Genomic DNA, 20,274 nt, shown 5'->3' with positions numbered 1-20,274 from the left:
TGGTTAATAATTGCTTAAATGATAATTGGGTGACACCTAGTGGATGCATTAATCAGCTTCACCAAAGTTGTCCTGCAACTGCACAGCACTGGATAACTGCACTCACTTTAATCCTTTAATAGGAACACTATTCTGGGTAGGGCCTCCCTTCACTCTCAAAACAGACTTGGCAAATTGGCTGCTTTGGCCTGTATATTCCATCCTCTGAGATTCGGGTGTATAGTGAGATGATTGCATCATTTAGGCAAATCCAACAAATCCAACTTAAGCAAATCCATAACTCAGGTCCAATTACAAGGCAGAGGGTCAAAAGCAAAATACTCTCCAAGACACCACGAACCAATCAGCAATAAGTAAGAGCACCCAAACTGAGGTGTTAAGAGAAATCCTAATCAGTCCAATTATGAACAGCACCTGTGTGCTGGAGACAAGCCTAAGGTGAAGGGCGGAGCTTAGCCCTGGAAGACTGGAGCACAAGACCTATGCATGAACTCCACACAGAGGTCAGCAGTGGAGTGGTGAGCTCTACTAGAGCTCTACTGTAAATGTTACATGGATCCTGTGATGGAAAGTGGTTGTGCTGGTTGGTCTGCTGGAACTGCTTGACTGCACTGAACCACGACATACACAGACATGGATGACTTCGACTCAGTTTAGCCTAAATAGAGACCATAAGCTTACATCTAAGGAGATGATGATGATGATGATGATTATTATTATTATTATTATTATTATTGATGTTGTTGCTTTGAAGTGGAACCTTTTAATTTTAAGTGAATTGAGCAAGATATATATCCCATTTTTATATAATATGCCATTTTTGGAGATATGTATCTTGCTCAATTCACTTCTTATCAAGTTCAATGATGAATGGCAGATTTTGGCATCTCCAAAAGAAGGAAAATACCTTCTGACCTTTTGTTAATGATATTCTGGAACATTTCCTATGGTCCATTGATATTGAAATCTCACATAATGTAAAGAATAACAATTTAACTGATGGCAAAAAATGGAAAATGGCCAAAATCGACAGGTTTAAAGGTGATGGTGTGTGTTCCCACATGTTGATTTTCTGGAAGCTTCTGTTGGATTTAATCAGTGTGAACAGTAGATGGCAGCATTTGATTGTCTAACCAAATGGACAACCTCAGAAATGGTTGTAATGTAACACTGTACTTTACATGACATTGTCTTTGTTTGTTTGTTTGTGAATATTTCTATTCTTTTTCATATTTTTCACATCGCTGCAGACTGAAGCACATGACCTATGCATGAACTCCACACTGAGGTCAGCAGTGGAGTGATGAGCTCTACTAGAGCTCTACTGATGTCTTACAGCCATATTGACTAAAACAGTGAACATTAGTTTTAGGAAGTGTAGTTTGAATTTCGAAAAAGTGCAAAGATAAAATGAAAGACCTGTGAGTATCATCACCAGGTGTCTTTACCCGGTGTCATAAATGACTTTTCCAGACATTAAAATATCACTCTTCTCTCATGGCTGACATGTGCTCCCCTATCAGTCTTTGTTTCTATGATTACAACATAAACACATGTTACCTTTAAAAGTTCTTTACAGAAATATGTTGCACAATTATATATTTATATATATTTATATATGTTGCACTATATACACAAAGGAAGTCAGGTTTTGGAAAATCCCAAGATGGTAAAGTACTTGTATTTAAAGCAAATTTGTGTTGTGTTAATTATGATATTGGTGCAGATTTCTGGGGGGGTGTAATAAACAATATGTGTAATACCTAAGCTATTTCTTTTGTAGTAAAGTATTTCTATTATGCATTTATAACCTGAGGATAAAAAAGTATTTGAATAATCACCCACCTACCATGGTTCATTTCCTACCACCTCGAAATCCTACATTATTAAGCTGACTGTCTCACTGTATGTAATGGGGGAGTAATGATCCACACATTTCTGGGGTATGTAAGCACTGTACTGTACTGTACTGTACTGAGCAGTAGTAATTGTAATGGTTTGTTTTAGTAATTGATTTGTATTTGTATGTATTTTTTTATTTTTGCTGAAATGCTCACTCAGACTGACTGCATAGGTCCAATAGGTAAACTAGTCCAGACGTCCAGACTTTCGGTTTGTCTCGCTCCCCTCCTCCTCCTCCTCCTCCTCCTCGGAAAACGAAAGTAAACGGTGGAGCCTCTTTCACAGCTCCTAATACATGGGAGTTTCTTCAGTAATACGTAAGTTCTTTTTTAAATGTCTGTATGAACAGTTTGGCATAGCTGGAGCTTTGGGACAGTGCTTCTGTTCAGCTGTTTTCAGCTGTCGTGTAAATGTTACATGGCTCCAGTGATGAAGAGTGGTTGTGCTGGTTGGTCTGCTGGAACTGCTTGACTGCACTGAACCACGACTTACACAGACATGTGACACAGATCATAGTCTGTCCTTAAACATGTAGATGTACATTTGCTTTATGCTCAGTTTAGCTTAAATACAGACCATAAGCTTACACCTATGGAGAATAATGATGTTAAATATTATTATTATTATTATTATTATTATTATTATTATTATTGAAGATACATATCTCCATAAATATATACAAGTATGTATGAATGGCAGATTTTGGCATCTCCAAAAGAAGGAAATACCTTCTAAACTTAGGAAATGTTAAAGATGTTATTCTGGAGCATTTCTGATGGTCCATTCATCTTAAAAGTTAACACAATGTAAAGAATAACTATTTAAATGATGGCAAAAAATGGCAAAAAATGGCTAAAATCGACAGGTTTAAAGGTGATGGTGTGTGTTCCTACATGTTGATTTTCTGGAAGCTTCTGTTGGATTTAATCAGTGTGAACAGTAGATGGCAGCATTTGATTGTCTAACCAAATGGACAACCTCAGAAATGGTTGTAATGTAACACTGTCCTTTACATGACATTGTCTTTGTTTGTTTGTTTGTGAATATTTCTACTTATTTTCATAATTTTCACATCGCTCACTTGCTTTATGAAACTCTTCATTGTCCTATCTAAAGATGACCAGAACACCTTTTGGTGTGTGTGTGTGTGTGTGTGTGTGTGTGTGTGTGTGTGTGTTTTATGAAGGTGGCTGAAGATCACAGGCATGTGCATAAAGGTGCCTGCCTGTGATACAGAGAGTAATGAAAAGGCAAGAGACGAAGTTGGAAAAAGAAGATAAAGAAGGTACAAAAGGCCCAGCTGGATTCGAGAGAGCCTGTGGTCGAGATGGTAAGTCGTTATTGTCTCTAGTCAACTGAGCTCAGTTCCAGTTCAAGTGAAATTTAACCCTTTCACTTCAACTCAACCTTATACTCAAATTACAAATGAAAGATGCTTTATTGACGCCACAGAATGCATTTATTGAGCCAGTGTGTTTGTGGCTTTGGTTGGGGTTAAAAATGCTCAGATGCAGTTTTCCAAGCCTATTTAAAACCTTGTTATTTTACCTCTGAATGGAACACACTGTTTTTTTATTTTACATAGGGCTTGTGGTAAAAAAGCTCTGCTTTTATCGGCTGGTTTATGCCATTCAGATGGCCCACATGTGGCCATGTAGCATAGTCTAGCTTAGCATTGTAACTATTGAAGCATATCAGTACCAACATGAAAATGAAAATGTAAAATGCAAAATGACAATGTTCCACTCATACATGCACATTTAAACTCAGAATTCAGTTTCAACTTCAGTAACTCCATTTACATTCACTATTTGGCAGATTTCTATTGATATTTCATTTACACAAAGATGTGAATGCTTTACAAGTGGCTTTATTAAATGAGAATGCATTTCCCAATTTGAATGAACAAATTTCATGTAATTTAATAAACTCAGGACCACACTAAAAAAATACTTTGTCAATATATATATAAAAAAATGCAAATCAAGCTGATTGGAAAGATGGGAACCTGATTGGCTGACTGAGATGAAAGACCTTGGAAAATTAAATGCATTCGACTCGGATTGCATTTTTTGAGACAGAGTGAGCGCAGCAGGGTTGATCATTTTATTGTAAAGCTGGAAGGAGCTCTTTACCCTTTAACATTTGAATTTTGGCATTATTCTACTGTGGTGTTGAGTTTGAAAATGATTTCAAACACATTGTCATTGAGTGTAAATGCATACTAGGCAAGTAACATTTTAATGATCATTTTGACACAGTTGTTGTCTGATGTTTAAGTTCATACATTTAAATAAAGCCACTCATAAAGCATTCAAATGAAGTCTACCAAATGGCAAATGTGTTGTATTTGAATTCTGAGCTTAAGTGTGCGTGCATGAGTGAAACATTTAAATTCAAACATAGGATAACATTGTTATTTTGGATCTTACATTTTCATCTTTATTTTGGCTCATATATACTTCCATATGTAATAGAAGGTGTAATGGTATGACTGTCCTCACAGTAGGTTATTGTGGTGAGTTTTATTATATTTGGACCTCATTCATGAGCAATGCTTCATTTTCATATGACAAAGGTTAACAGGCTGTTTGTTTCTGCTGTTTGTTTCTAGGCATATAGACCGGCTTCACCTGTTTCCAGCTGTGTGTCCATGGCAAGTGATACATCCATGGACTGGAAGAAGAATTTTTGCACTGAAAAAAGGTCTGTGATGCAGCAGTCTCTTACTGTACCTTTTGAACAGTTGAAGAGTTTGGAGGCTGTGACTGTGAATTGATCTATTAGTCATCTATAATACACTGCTTTGCTGACGGACATTAGGTTTTGTGGGTGGGGTTATATACAAGCCCCTTAAAAAGTATTTAGAAGCACAAAGGCCTACATCACACAGTGCTCCCCTTTTCAGTTTAGCTTCAGATTGCAGTCAAATCCTGACACTGTCTCTGCAGTGTTGCCCCAATACATTTGTTCAAACCGGGTGGTAGATGCTTGAAAGCTTGTGGCAATGGACTAGGAGTTCATTCAAAGTCAGTTTATTTAAATCAGAAGGATTAATGTAGGACTGATTGCTTTTCACTTCATACCTGGTCAAATAAAAATTGTGAGAGAGAGAGAGAGATAGAGAGAGAACCCAATATTCAAAACACCAAGACAACTTGTGTAAACTGCCTCTTAGAATGCAATAAGAAATAAAAATAAAAATAAAACAACTAAGTGGAAACATTAGGCATTAGATTCATCTCTATGACTGGATCATTTGCCACGCAATGCTGGATCACACTGCCACGTTAGTGATTGGCTCCACACTGGACCTGAGAAATAAATGGTCATGCATAATAAAGAGAGTAGGTATTATTTAAGCAGGACTTTGCTCATGGAATCTCAATATTGCCACTGTCCAGTAAAAACATGCATATTCAAAATTGTGACTTTACAGCAGAAGGCAATGTAAATGAATGTAAAGTTTATTCTGAAATGCGGTGTGCATCAGAAACTGAAAACAGGTCAACATGAATTTCTGAGATTATTTCATTTATGATTAGTGACTCTGGTAGTTCACTGGGTCTGTCTCTGTGTTCGGTTTTAGTGCTGACAATGAGAGACCTCGGTCACCCTCACCTAGCATCATCTCTATGAAGAGTAACAAGTCACTCAACCCACCGTTGAACTTCAACCAGGAAGAAAAGACCAGTGGTGAAAGTTGGCAGACCTCAGCAACAGCACCTCATGGATACACACCACCAGAGCTGAGTGCAGACCAGGAGCAGAAGCTCTGTCCAGAGCACAGCTTACCTGTGGAAATGCATTGCAAGACAGATCAGACGCTGATGTGGAACACAGAGAAACACCAAGGCCACAGTATAAGCTACACTATAAAGGCCGAGGTAAGAGATTTAGGAGAGACTTAGGAGAATATTTAATTTCCAGCAAGTCAATGCATGCATGTATATTTGAACCTCATTTCTTAGCAATGCTTCATTTTCATATGACAAAGGTTAAGAAGCTGTTTGTTTCTGCTGTTTGTTTCTAGGCAGATAGACCGGCTTCACCTGTTTCCAGCTGTGTGTCCATGGCAAGTGATACATCCATGGACTGGAAGAAGAATCTTTGCCAAGGTCAAATGAGCACTGAAAAAAGGTCTGTGGTGCAGCAGTCTGGAAATAAAATAATGAAGATTATTGCATACGACATGTTTATAGAAGTTACATTTTGGACAGTTGAAGAGTTTGGAGGCTGTGGCTGAATTGATCTATTAGTCATCTATAATACACTGCTTTGCTGATGGACATTAGTTTTTGTGGGTGGGGTTATATGCATGTGTCTACAAGCCCCTTCAAAAGTCTTTAGAAGCACAAAGAGTACAAAGGCCTACATCACACAGTGCTCCCCTTTTCAGTTTAGCTTCAGATTGCAGTCAAATCCTGACACTGTCTCTGCAGTGTTGCCCCAATACATTTGTTCAAACCAGGTGGTAGATGCTTGAAAGCTTGTGGCAATGGACTAGGAGTTCATTCAAAGTCAGTTCATTTAAATCAGAAGGATTCATGTAGGACTGATTGCTTTTCACTTCATACCTGGTCAAATAAAATTTCACAGTTTTCTATTAAATGTGTTGAAAACACAAGAGAGAGCGAGAGAGAGAGAGAGAGCGAGGGAAAGAGAGAGAGAGAACCCAATATCCATAACACCAAGACCACTTGTGTTAACTTTTTCGGCACATGTATTTCTGCATCCTGGGATTGTTTACACCTGGCCTTTCATGCGGTCAAGTGAAATCTTAATGTGATCCGATCTCCAAAAACGCTGTTAATGCAGAGGTGTAAACTGCCTCCTAGAATGCAATAAGAAATAAAAATAAAAATAAAACAACTAAGTGGAAACATTAGGCATTAGATTCATCTCTGTGACTGGATCATTTGCCACGCAATGCTGGATCACACTGCCACGTTAGTGATTGGGTCCACACTGGACCTGAGAAATAAATGGTCATGCATAATAAAGAGAGTAGGTATTATTTAAGCAGGACTTTGCTCATGGAATCTCAATATTGCCACTGTCCAGTAAAAACATGCATATTCAAAATTGTGACTTTACAGCAGAAGGCAATGTAAATGAATGTAAAGTTTATTCTGAAATGCGGTGTGCATCAGAAACTGAAAACAGGTCAACATGAATTTCTGAGATTATTTCATTTATGATTAGTGACTCTGGTAGTTCACTGGGTCTGTCTCTGTGTTCGGTTTTAGTGCTGACAATGAGAGACCTCAGTCACCCTCACCTAGCATCATCTCTATGAAGAGTAACAAGTCACTCAACCCACCGTTGAACTTCAACCAGGAAGAAAAGACCAGTGGTGAAAGTTGGCAGACCTCAGCAACAGCACCTCATGGATACACACCACCAGAGCTGAGTGCAGACCAGGAGCAGAAGCTCTGTCCAGAGCACAGCTTACCTGTGGAAATGCATTGCAAGACAGATCAGACGCTGATGTGGAACACAGAGAAACACCAAGGCCACAGTATAAGCTACACTATAAAGGCCGAGGTAAGAGATTTAGGAGAGACTTAGGAGAATATTTAATTTCCAGTAAGTCAATGCATGCATGTATATTTGAACCTCATTTCTTAGCAATGCTTCATTTTCATATGACAAAGGTTAAGAAGCTGTTTGTTTCTGCTGTTTGTTTCTAGGCAGATAGACCGGCTTCACCTGTTTCCAGCTGTGTGTCCATGGCAAGTGATACATCCATGGACTGGAAGAAGAATCTTTGCCAAGGTCAAATGAGCACTGAAAAAAGGTCTGTGGTGCAGCAGTCTGGAAATAAAATAATGAAGATTATTGCATACGACATGTTTATAGAAGTTACATTTTGAACAGTTGAAGAGTTTGGAGGCTGTGGCTGAATTGATCTATTAGTCATCTATAATACACTGCTTTGCTGACGGACATTAGTTTTTGTGGGTGGGGTTATATGCATGTGTCTACAAGCCCCTTCAAAAGTCTTTAGAAGCACAAAGAGTACAAAGGCCTACATCACACAGTGCTCCCCTTTTCAGTTTAGCTTCAGATTGCAGTCAAATCCTGACACTGTCTCTGCAGTGTTGCCCCAATACATTTGTTCAAACCGGGTGGTAGATGCTTGAAAGCTTGTGGCAATGGACTAGGAGTTCATTCAAAGTCAGTTCATTTAAATCAGAAGGATTAATGTAGGACTGATTGCTTTTCACTTCATACCTGATCAAATAAAATTCACAGTTTTCTATTAAACGTGTTGAAAACACAAGAGAGAGCGAGGGAAAGAGAGAGTGAGAGAACCCAATATCCATAACACCAAGGAACATGTATTTCTGCATCCTGGGATTGTTTACACCTGGCCTTTCATGCGGTCAAGTGAAATCTTAATGTGATCCGACCTCCAAAAACGCTGTTAATGCAGTGGTGTAAACTGCCTCCTAGAATGCAATAAGAAATAAAAATAAAATAACTAAGTGGAAACATTAGGCTTTAGATTCATCTCTGTGACTGGATCATTTGCCACGCAATGCTGGATCACACTGCCACGTTAGTGATTGGCTCCACACTGGACCTGAGAAATAAATGGTCATGCATAATAAAGAGAGTAGGTATTATTTAAGCAGGACTTTGCTCATGGAATCTCAATATTGCCACTGTCCAGTAAAAACATGCATATTCAAAATTGTGACTTTACAGCAGAAGGCAATGTAAATGAATGTAAAGTTTATTCTGAAATGCGGTGTGCATCAGAAACTGAAAACAGGTCAACATGAATTTCTGAGATTATTTCATTTATGATTAGTGACTCTGGTAGTTCACTGGGTCTGTCTCTGTTCGGTTTTAGTGCTGACAATGAGAGACCTCAGTCACCCTCACCTAGCATCATCTCTATGAAGAGTAACAAGTCACTCAACCCACCGTTGAACTTCAACCAGGAAGAAAAGACCAGTGGTGAAAGTTGGCAGACCTCAGCAACAGCACCTCATGGATACACACCACCAGAGCTGAGTGCAGACCAGGAGCAGAAGCTCTGTCCAGAGCACAGCTTACCTGTGGAAATGCATTGCAAGACAGATCAGACGCTGATGTGGAACACAGAGAAACACCAAGGCCACAGTATAAGCTACACTATAAAGGCTGAGGTAAGAGATTTAGGAGAGACTTAGGAGAATATTTAATTTCCAGCAAGTCAATGCATGCATGTATATTTGAACCTCATTTCTTAGCAATGCTTCATTTTCATATGACAAAAGTTAAGAAGCTGTTTGTTTCTAGGCAGATAGACCGGCTTCACCTGTTTCCAGCTGTGTGTCCATGGCAAGTGATACATCCATGGACTGGAAGAAGAATCTTTGCCAAGGTCAAATGAGCACTGAAAAAAGGTCTGTGGTGCAGCAGTCTGGAAATAAAATAATGAAGATTATTGCATACGACATGTTTATAGAAGTTACATTTTGAACAGTTGAAGAGTTTGGAGGCTGTGGCTGAATTGATCTATTAGTCATCTATAATACACTGTTTTGCTGACGGACATTAGTTTTTGTGGGTGGGGTGTTCTTAACTTTGAATGGATGTTAATGTAAATGAATGTAAAGTTTATTCTGAAATGCTGTGTGCATCAGAAACTGAAAACAGGTCAACATGAATTTCTGAGATTATTTCATTTATGATTAGTGACTCTGGTAGTTCACTGGGTCTGTCTCTGTGTTCGGTTTCAGTGCTGAAAATGAGAGACCTCAGTCACCCTCACCTAGCATCATCTCTATGAAGAGTAACAAGTCACTCAACCCACCGTTGAACTTCAACCAGGAAGAAAAGACCAGTGGGAAACATTGGCAGACCTCAGCAACAGCACCTCATGGATACACACCACCAGAGCTGAGTGCAGACCAGGAGCAGAAGCTCTGTCCAGAGCACTGCTTACCTGTGGATGTTTTTTGCAGGACAGACCAGACGCTGATCTGTAAACAGTGTGCAACTCTGGAACACAGAGGCCACAACAAAAGCTACACATTACGAGCCAGGGTAAGAGATCCGCTGCTTGGACAGGAAATGTTATGCAGTTTGAAAATGTTACAGAGATCTATTTATTTTATGCAGTTGAGAAGAGCAGGACACAACATGAATTTAAAAGTACTTCAGCAAGATTCATACTATTTTTACGGTAGTAACCTGTCAGTCTCTGCTTCAAATGTGAATGTAACATTTGTTATCAGCACCTACCATTAATGACAATTAAGGCAAAACTGGGGTGTGTGCAGATGTTACAATTACACATTTAACTGAGGGTTAATTAAAACAAGTTAAAGAGTATGTTGTAACAATAATTATAAAATAATGCAGAAATGCACCAAATAACTCATGGCACTTTGAGTGTTGAATGTCCCAATGTGAATACATTAAATATCTGCTCCCAAATAAATATGATTAGTAAAAAAGGGGCGTGTCAGACACCCCACATTTATTTTAGAATATTATATATTATAATATAATTAAAATGCATGTAGGGGTTATAGACTTAGATTTATAGACGTATAGATTTACCGTAACGTATATACAAAAAACATCAATTTTTGCCACTTCTCACTTGTTGAAATTATTTGAATCTGCGTCTGAATTTCAGGATGAACATAAATACTTTCAAAATAATTTCCATAAGAGTTAATATGTGTCCTTCTATTGTAAAGTTGCCATTTTTGCATGACATGACCCCACCAGAAGGAGAATAAATTAACGTGAAGGAATAAGGAATGAATTCGGTGACTTCCACACAATGCAGTACTCAAAACCACCTTAGGGTAAACATTGAGAAATTCACAGAGGATGCAGCTGTGTGAATATGAGAAGGTCACCAAATACAATCTTAAAACTGTTAATTGTTGATATTAGTTGAAATTGATTATAGTTAATATTACATTTTATTTTTGGCCAGGTAAACAAATTTGTTTAGGTCAGTTTACTTATTAATTTATTTGTTTTATACAATGCAGAACATGTTTTTATAGACCAATTTCAAAACGTACTCATTGGATTTAGATGACTGTCAGTTGTGCATCATTAGAAGTACTAGTTAATATTAGTTTCCGTTCTGACTGCTAGCTCTGGTCCAGTAAGTAATCGAAATGTGAAAATACAAATGCTGTAGAAAGTGTTGTTTTTCTTTTATAAAACTGCTGCTGTGGATGATTAATTGTGAATTACTGCTGTCTGGCTCAGAAACTATAAAGCTCTGAATCTAGTTTTTGTGTTTTCAATTCTGTGAAAAAAAAAAGCATGATGCTTTTTATCGAAGTGTGAATAATTGTGCAAAATGTTCTTGGTTAGTTTCAGCAGTTCTTTTTTCTCGATCACTGTGACAAAAAAGAGTGTTGTCCATCAGAGTGAGTATAATCAGCAGCTTTATTCTGTATTAATCATCCTTTTTGTTATCCTTCTTTTGCTTACAGGTGCTCCAGGAACTTGACACATTGTGTTTACTTGAGCAGACACTAAACAACATAGACAAAGATGAGTTTATGAGGTATCTATGTCAGAATTATCCAGAATGCTTTGAAGCTCGTAAGGAAACCCATGATGTCCATGAATTATCTAAGCATGTTCTGGATACATTTGGATCAGAGGGTGCCCTGAAAATAACTCTCAAAGTCATTTTGGAGAAAGGTAGGATTACATTTATTCCTGTGTCCCTGTGTTCAATGTGTAAAACATTACAAGCTGACTTTAGGTAAAATTAAGGTACTGTAATGCAGACCATTTGCACTACAGCTACAAATATCAGCCTCAAAGTAACATTTTTTCCTGCAGCCAGAATCAGAATCAGAAATGTCTAGAATGTGCATAATACATGTTGTACTTTTATTACTATTACTAAATTAGATGTTTCACATTCTGTAGGGAGTCTTCTTAAAGGTATCCAGGATCATCTTAAAATTAAACTACAGAGCCATCTTAAATCTAAATTTGAATGCATACGTGAGGGAAATTCTGAGCAAGGAAATCAAATCCTGTTAAATGATATTTTCACAAAGCTGTTGATCACAGAAGGAGGAAGTGGAGGTGTCAATGTAGAACACGAAGTCAGATTGATTGAGGAATCAACAAAGATCAAAGACATTCAAGAAAATGCAATACAATGTCATGATATCTTTAAACCTTTACCTGGACAAAGAAAACGGATCAGAACCGTGCTAACTAAGGGCATCGCTGGGATTGGAAAGACAGTCTCTGTGCATAAATTCATCTTGGACTGGGCAGAAGGAAAGGAAAATCAGGATATTCACTTCATGTTCCCGCTCCCTTTCCGTGATCTGAATTTGAAGAGAAACAGCAAATATAGTGCAATTGAGCTTCTTCATCAGTACTTTCCAGAGCTCAAAGAACTACAAACTATTAGCAGTGAGGAGGTAAAAACCGTGTTTATCTTCGATGGTCTGGATGAATGCCGTCTTCCTCTTGATTTCAAGAACAATGAAATGTGCTGTGACCTGACAAAGAAAGTCCCTGTGGATGTGCTGCTAACAAATCTCATTCGGGGGAATATACTTCCTTCTGCTCTCCTCTGGATAACCTCCCGACCAGCAGCCACTAGTCAAATCCCTCCTGAATGTGTTGACCAGGTTACGGAGGTCAGAGGATTTAATGACTCTGAGAAAGAGGAGTATTTTAGAAAGAGGTTTAGCAAATCAGGCCTTGCTGACAAAATTGTTGCACACATAAAATCCTCAAGAAGCCTCCACATTATGTGCCACATACCGGTCTTCTGTTGGATATCTGCAACAGTCCTGGAGAAGATGTTAGATCAATCTGACTGTGCAGAAGTGCCCAAAACTCTGACTCAGATGTACACCCACTTCCTCCTCATCCAAACACACTTGAAGAACAAGAAGTACCATGGAGTGCTTCAGAACAACATGGTCCTGACAGAGTCTGATGAGGAGATGATCACCAAACTTGGAAAACTAGCATTTCTACAGTTGGAGAAGGGAAATCTAATTTTCTATGAGAAAGATCTGACAGAATGTGGCATTGATGTCAGCAAAGCGACGGAGTACTCTGCAATTTGCACAGAAATCTTCAAAGAAGAGTTTGGACTGTACTGGGAGAGGGTCTTCTGCTTTGTACACCTGAGTATTCAGGAGCACCTTGCTGCAGTGTATGTGCAGCTCACCTTTGCGAACAGCAATGTGAACATTTTCAGTCAAGACGCAGAGAGTCAGAGCAGTGCAGTGACGATGTCACATGTGCACAAGAGTGCTGTGGACAGAGCCCTGCGGAGTGAGAACGGACACCTTGACCTTTTCCTTCGCTTTCTTCTTGGTCTCTCACTTGAATCCAATCAGGTTCTTTTGAGAGGTCTGTTTTCCAGAAGATGTGAGGAAAGATGTGAGGAAAGATGTGAGGAAAGCTCTGAGGAAACGGTGAACTACATAAAGGAGAAGATCAGAAATGAGTCGTCAGCAGAAAGGACCATTAATCTTTTCCACTGTCTGAATGAATTGAATTACAACTCTTTGGTGGAAGAAATACGTACTTTCTTGAGATCAGGCAGGCATTCAGAGACAGAGCTCAAACCTGACCAGTGTTCTGCTCTGGCTTATGTACTGCTAACATCAGAGGATGTGATGGATGAATTTGACTTGAAGATGTGCAACACATCTCCTGAAGGATATCAGAGGTTGTTGCCAGTGGTGAGAACTTCAAAAAGAGCCATGTAAGTTTCTGTTTTCTACTCAGCCTCATAGCATCAAATTAAAATATAGCATTTAATCATGTTTATTACACTGTGAAATGTAACTTCTGTCATCATTATATTGTAAATCAAGTGGAGATGCACCGATTGATCGGCTGGTAACAGGTACCATCGTTATTAGCATGATCAGACTTGATCGGTGATGGGTCCGATTCTGTGCCAGTCTGTTTTACATTTGTGTATCACATAAGGGCGCCAACAGCACCAGCACAGCCCCACACACTATAGCTGACCTCGATATGGATCCCTTTAGTGTCATCATATTCAGCTCTGAACAGTAGTATTATCAAAGTAAGTGTTAAACTACATGCGTCGTTTTAAAGAGTGCTCATTGGTTTTCAACCTCCCTCAAAAATCTAAAAATTTTGAAAAAAAACCCCAAAAAACATTAAATCAGAATTGGCCAGGAAAATTGCAATCAGTGCATCTCTAAAACCAAGTCTTTGGATGTGCATGTATGTTTAAGTGCTGTAAATGTTTAATCTCTGTGATCATTTAAACTAAATTCTGACCTTCCACAGTCTCGCTGGATCCAGTCTCACTGATGAATCATGTGAAACTCTTGCTTCAGTTCTCCAATCACCTAACTCACACCTGACAGAACTGGACCTCAGCTTCAATAATCTGGGAGATTTGGGGGTCAAGCTTCTCTGTGCTGGGCTCTCAGATACACACTGTAAACTAAAGAAACTGACTCTCAACCATAACAGACTAGAACATATAGGAGTGAAACTGCTTTGTGACAGTCTAATGAGTCCACACTGCAAACTTCAGATGCTTGGGTTTGTATTTAAGTATTTAAATTAATATTGATGTTGGAGTGGATTCCCATATTTGTTCTAAACAGTATATGCATTTCTGTGCTTTAGTACAATAATTTAAGCTTGTATGTGAAACCTGTGCTTCTAAAGTAAGATATAATGCAAGAATTCACTGTTATTACCTGTAAGTGTTCTGCCTGTACAAGCTTCAGTATAATCTGTCTCAACTGCGATGAGGCTAACGTATATAAATTAATAACTTTATCTTCATTACATGCTCTTGCTCTATTTGCCAAAAAATGTGAGTTTGTACCATATCATACTCTAGAAGCATTTCATATGAAAATCTTTGATTAAAAATACTGTGAACTGTGCACAACATATAGAAAAAATACTGAAAATGAATTGACCATGCACCAGGGAATATATATAATTATAAGGTTGCTGTATTGCTGTATAATTAATTGTGCAAAGGAAAAATGCTACAACAAAATCTTAATGAAAACTCCACAATATTAAGCTTCATATTAAATAATTGAAGATCATAGTGATTTTTTTAAAGTTGATTTTCATCTGTTTCCAGATTGTCTGGTGTCAACTTCTCTGAACAATCTTGCGAACAGATGGCCTCAGTATTCCAGTCTGTAAATTCACGCCTAAAAGAGCTGGATCTTGGCTGCAACAGCATGAAAGACTCAGGAGTGAAGCAGCTTTCTGCTGGATTGACAAGTATGCACTGTAAACTGGAGAGACTTAGGTAAGCTGAAGTCAGTGTGAAGTAGAAACCTGAGCACATTTTCTTCCGTAATGTGACATATTTCTGAACAAGACATTAGGGGATAAAATAATTATGGGTGGGGCATGATTACCTCAGTCCTCTTGCTGTGGTTTCAGCAGACTAAGAAAGCCAAGCTTTGCTGTATAATTCATCGTGCAGTTCATACACCACAATGAGTAAAAATGAAACTAAATGTTTGTCATTATCGCAATTGAGCGAGATAATGTTATGCTTATTAAACATCTCTACTAAGAATTAGTATTAGGTTGGCTTGCATGTACCTATACATACACCTAGTATATGCTCTTGTCTAAAGAGAGGAAAAAATCCTACAGGTAAAGTCTTGAAAACATCCAAAATATTAACATGTTGGCGCTGTGCATATTACATTTTTTGGTTTGGCTTTGAGCCCATCCCCACATTTGGCTTTCAGAAACGGCTGCAACATCAGCCTTTGGGAGCACAATTGGTAGATTGTAATTCACTATAGGTAGATTCTTCCATATATATATTCATTGCTTCCTGCTTAAACCCTTTGTGCCTGGCCACTGCTGTACTATTACCCCGAAGTATGCAAATTTGATGTTGGTCAAGCTTGGTCCTGCCAGGAGCAGAAATGAATATGTCAATAAACTGATATTGTAAGTTTTGGCACTTGGAGGTTACAGTGTTGGCTTTAATTCCACTGAAAACCTAGTTAAACTACTTGTAACATAAGTAAAGTAGGCAAAAGTGACCTTGGTTCAATTTACAGAAGTATTAATTTGGGGCTTTTTAAAGAATGCTGCATCTAGGATCTGGGATTTTGCCTCTGTCCTTTTTATGTTAAGATGCTGATTTTTCCAGCAGTGGTTGGTTGCACTGTCCTTGGGCCTGAATTTGCCCCTCTCTGTGGTACTAAATGGTTGCATTATTGTATTTTGGTGTGGCATGGATGAAGTAGTAAATATAGCACTATATACATAAAATATGTTTTTGAACATCAAGTGCTGAAAAGGAAATATACTATAAGAAAGCCTCTACAGCATGGCTGCCTAACCTTGATCCTGGCGAGCTGTCACCCAGGAGAGATGGTTCTGAGAATCTTTCGTTAACTGAATCAGGTGCGTTAAGATTAGGGTTAAACATAAACTCTGATGGGCACTAAATCATTCTACAGGAACAAACTGAACATCTGTGGTCATCTGTAGGCCTTTCTAGTATTTCATTTAGCAACAATAAAATGAATGCATTGTGGGGTCAAGCATATTATATCACTGAACTATATATGAACTAACACTTTACAGATTGGACAGATGTGACCTGACAAATGAATCTTGTGAAGCCTTAAGAGCTGCCCTGCAAACACCCAAATCTTCCTTGAGAGAGTTGGATCTGAGCTACAACAAGCTGGGAGACTCGGGCATTAAGCAGCTCTGTGATGGACTGACACATCCAAACTGCAAACTGGAAAAACTTGATCTCAGCTACAACAACCTTGACCATTCTGGAGTAGAACTTCTCTGTGCTGGACTGATGAATCCAGACTGCAAACTGAACACTATAAGGTTATACTTGTATTTAAATTATTTTAAAGTAGCAATGGTAACAACTTAAAGGGTGTCCACCAACATTTGGACATATTGTGTATTATTTGTTGTTATACAATGTCTGATGCTATTTGTTCCTTGTAGACTTGCCAGTGTTTGCATTCTGGAAGTGGCATGTGAAACTCTTGCCTCAGTTCTGGAATCAGCAAATCCACACCTGAGAGAGATGGATCTTAGTAATAATTACATTGGAGATTCAGGAGTGAAACTGCTATGTTCTGCATTGCAAAGCCCAAACTGCAAACTACAGAAACTGAGGTACATTAATGTGTTAATATTGTATGTTTTAGTATTTTTAATAAGTTAAAGTAAATTTTATTTGCTTTTAAAAACACACATAAGACAGATATATGGTATGTGGATGAAAACACATGTAAAAAAGAGTATACCTATAAATAATCTTCTCTATTGCAGTCTGTGCTGGTGCAATCTCACAGACAGTTGTTGCTCAGACCTAGCCTCAGTCTTGAGTTCCCAGTCTTGCTTGGTAGAATTAGAGCTGAGAGACAATGATCTGCAGGATTCAGGCGTGAAACTGCTTTGTGTGGGCCTTCAGGATCCACAGTGCAAACTGCAGAGACTAGGGTAAGTAGTGGCATGGAACGTAACACTAATGTGCTGAAAGAGTAAGGGACTTTCAGTTTAGTAAACAGACCCAACTGGTCATGTGGAGTGTAGCATTAGTACAGTTAGTCAGACAAGTCATTTTAGAAACTTTAAGCATAACATGATAATTCAGGCACCTCCAAAATGGATGCTGTTTTGGGTTTTTCACATCAAACTATTTCAAGAGTATAATTAAAGTACAGTAGTGTGAAAAGCAAAAAAGCAACAATGTATAGGCAGATTTGTAGATTATTAAGTCTTTTGGGAATCATACAGAATGTTAAATGTAACCAAAGATTTATAGATTTATTTTAGATGTATTACACTTTCTATATCTTAACTATCTTAATAACAAATATATTACTGGTCCTTGTGTTAATGAAGTAATTTTTTCATCAGTCTTTCAGGGTGTCGCATTACAGAAGAAGGCTGTTCTGCTCTTGGTTTAGCTCTGAGTTCAAACAATTCAGAGTTAAAAGAGCTTGACATCAGCTACAATCACCCAGGGGAATATGGTTTGAGACAGCTTTCAACTATACTGGATGATCCTTGCTGTAAATTGAAGAAACTGAGGTGAGAATAAAAATGGAATAAAAATGGAATGTGTTGTGTCTTCAAACTAAAACAGTTCATTATAGTTTATTTTCCGAAGCTATTCAGATTGGCCTAAAGCTTGAATAGTCTTGGTGCAGCCATTACAGTTTTTACTAGTTTTCTGTTTTCCTACAGAATGGAATATGGTGGCAAGTGCAGAAATAAACCAGGACTTCAGAAGTGTAAGTGTGATCTTTGTTTGTATATTAAATGGTAATTAATATTGTTTATTTAAAGAATCAGAGCTATTTGAACATGAAAGATCACATTTTAGGTTCTTACACATTTAGTGCCCCCTCTGAAAGTATTGGAATGACATTTTTTTTTGTTTTTGGTATACACTTCAGACATTTAAGATAAGATAAGATAAGATAATCCTTTATTAGTTTCCCGTATTAATATTATTACTAATAAAGGATTAATTAATATTGATCATTAGTAATCCTTTATTATTTGAGTTTCAGATCATAAGATGGCATTGTGACGCGCCTTGCGCAGGGTGTAAAATAGGGCCCATTGACTGCATTTATTGTTGAAAGGGATAAACCAAGACAAAGACTGCAGAGTTGTCTATGGAAGAAAAGCAATCCATTTTGAAGCCAGAAAAGAGGGGGACTCAATCAGAGCCATTGCACAAGCAAAGGCTATATTTAATACAACATATTGAAATTTCCTGAAAAAGAAAGAAATCAGTGATGCACTACTAAACATTGAACAGGTGGGCCAAAGACAAAATCAGTTGATGACAGAAATATTGTGGAAGCTGAAAAGACCCCCCAAAAACAACAGTTAGTGATATCAGCAATGACTCACAAAGCAAGGGTGAATTTATCATAATCATAATTTGTCATTTATCATAAGGAAACAAACAATGTCTCCTATATCCAGTATGTATGTTTAGTAGTTTCCATGGGACATGGCAAAAGTCTTGGGACTGTCCCATAATGTTTGGGTTTTCAGTGTTTAGAGGCTATATACCACAAGACGCAGACTATTTATCAGCAGTAATGTAGTAGAAGTAGTAGTAGTGCATCCAGTCATGGAGGAAAGTGGAAGGTTTTACCTTTCTGTCGTTTTTTCTTCAGATGCCTGTGAGATCACACTAGACCCGAACACAGCACACCGAACCCTGTCACTGACGGGGAGCAAAAAGGTGACAATGACGAAAGGGGAGCAGCCTTGCCCCGATCACCCAGATCGGTTTGAGTACTATGCTCAGGTTTTGTGCAGAGAAAGCTTGAGCAAGGCTCGGTTTTACTGGGAAGCAGAGTGGACAGGGGACGTTGTTTACATAGGAGTGACATACAAAGGCATCAACAGGAAAGGACGTGGGAGAGACTGCACACTAGGCACAAATAACAAATCTTGGATTCTGTTCTGTTCAGATGACTATGGGTATTATGTGTGTTACAATGGCAAGGAGACTGTCATTCCTACTCCCAACCCCTCCAAAAGAATGGGGATTTATGTAGACTGTCAGGCTGGCACACTCTCCTTTTATATTATTTCCCCTGACAGGGTATACCACACATATACCTTCCACACCACCTTCACTGAGCCCTTGTATCCAGGTATTAGGGTTTATAGCTATGATGATACAGTCACATTATGCATGCTAAATTAATAAACACAGGAAAACAGTGGAGTCAAAACATAGTCATACTTCACCTTCCAAGAAACATCGGGTAATTAGCACTCTATGATTATGTAGTATAGTTAGCTATAAGTCAATAATGTGGACAATCTGATGGCTCCCAAAGACTCACTCTAATAAAGCGAGAGATAATACTTGAAAGTTCCTGAGGAGTAAGTTGGTTGATTCAAATTATATTATTTTTAGGTTACGAATTGCTTTTATAAAAAATAATTTATCATAATAATTTATTGATTATTTCATATTAGTTACTGAATAATGCATAGGACAGAATATGATAATGTATGGCAGACAATGTAATCATTAATTTTATCTCATGTAAAATGTTAAGTGTCTGTTGGTGTATCTTATCTTGGTCTTCACTTGGTCCAGAATTTTTGGTCAACTTGCAATATGGCTGAATTGTATATATATGTGTAACTAACACACTTCTCACAAACGCATTAGCACATAGCTAATCGCCACTTATTTCCTAATAGTCAAGCAATCAGTGAACATTGCTTGATTGTTAGTGTATCACTGTTGTGTGATTCTGTATGATTGAGTGAACTGCTGCTAGTTTATTCAATAATTTGAAAACTTGAAAAAAGTTTTCCCGTTAATAATAAAAACCTTCATTTAAA

The 20,274-nt window shown here is 38.1% G+C and overlaps 1 protein-coding gene across 2 annotated transcripts; it reads left to right on the top strand.

Moving 5' to 3' along the window:
• Positions 1-3,108: 3,108 nt before the first annotated feature.
• On the top strand, positions 3,109-20,274 carry LOC140567049 (uncharacterized). 2 transcript variants are annotated; one of them, XM_072692346.1, is made up of 19 exons: positions 3,109-3,232; positions 4,517-4,608; positions 5,492-5,789; positions 5,936-6,042; positions 7,152-7,449; positions 7,596-7,702; positions 8,765-9,062; positions 9,196-9,302; positions 9,639-9,945; positions 11,367-11,580; positions 11,815-13,630; positions 14,191-14,451; positions 15,014-15,187; positions 16,495-16,755; positions 16,882-17,055; positions 17,212-17,382; positions 17,803-17,976; positions 18,133-18,179; positions 19,083-20,274. In XM_072692346.1, exons 1-19 carry the CDS (start codon positions 3,230-3,232, stop codon positions 19,619-19,621), a joined length of 5,448 nt encoding a protein of 1,815 aa, XP_072548447.1. In that variant the 5' UTR covers positions 3,109-3,229; the 3' UTR covers positions 19,622-20,274. The 2 variants fall into 2 exon arrangements, with proteins under 2 accessions (XP_072548447.1, XP_072548448.1); XM_072692347.1 differs by lacking the exons at positions 5,492-5,789; positions 5,936-6,042.

The sequence above is a fragment of the Salminus brasiliensis genome, chromosome 1 (genome assembly GCF_030463535.1).
Source record: "Salminus brasiliensis chromosome 1, fSalBra1.hap2, whole genome shotgun sequence".
NCBI classification, from domain to species: Eukaryota; Metazoa; Chordata; class Actinopteri; order Characiformes; family Bryconidae; genus Salminus; species Salminus brasiliensis.
Note: the sequence above shows the minus strand (reverse complement) of the source record. Positions and strands in the feature narration are given on the sequence as shown.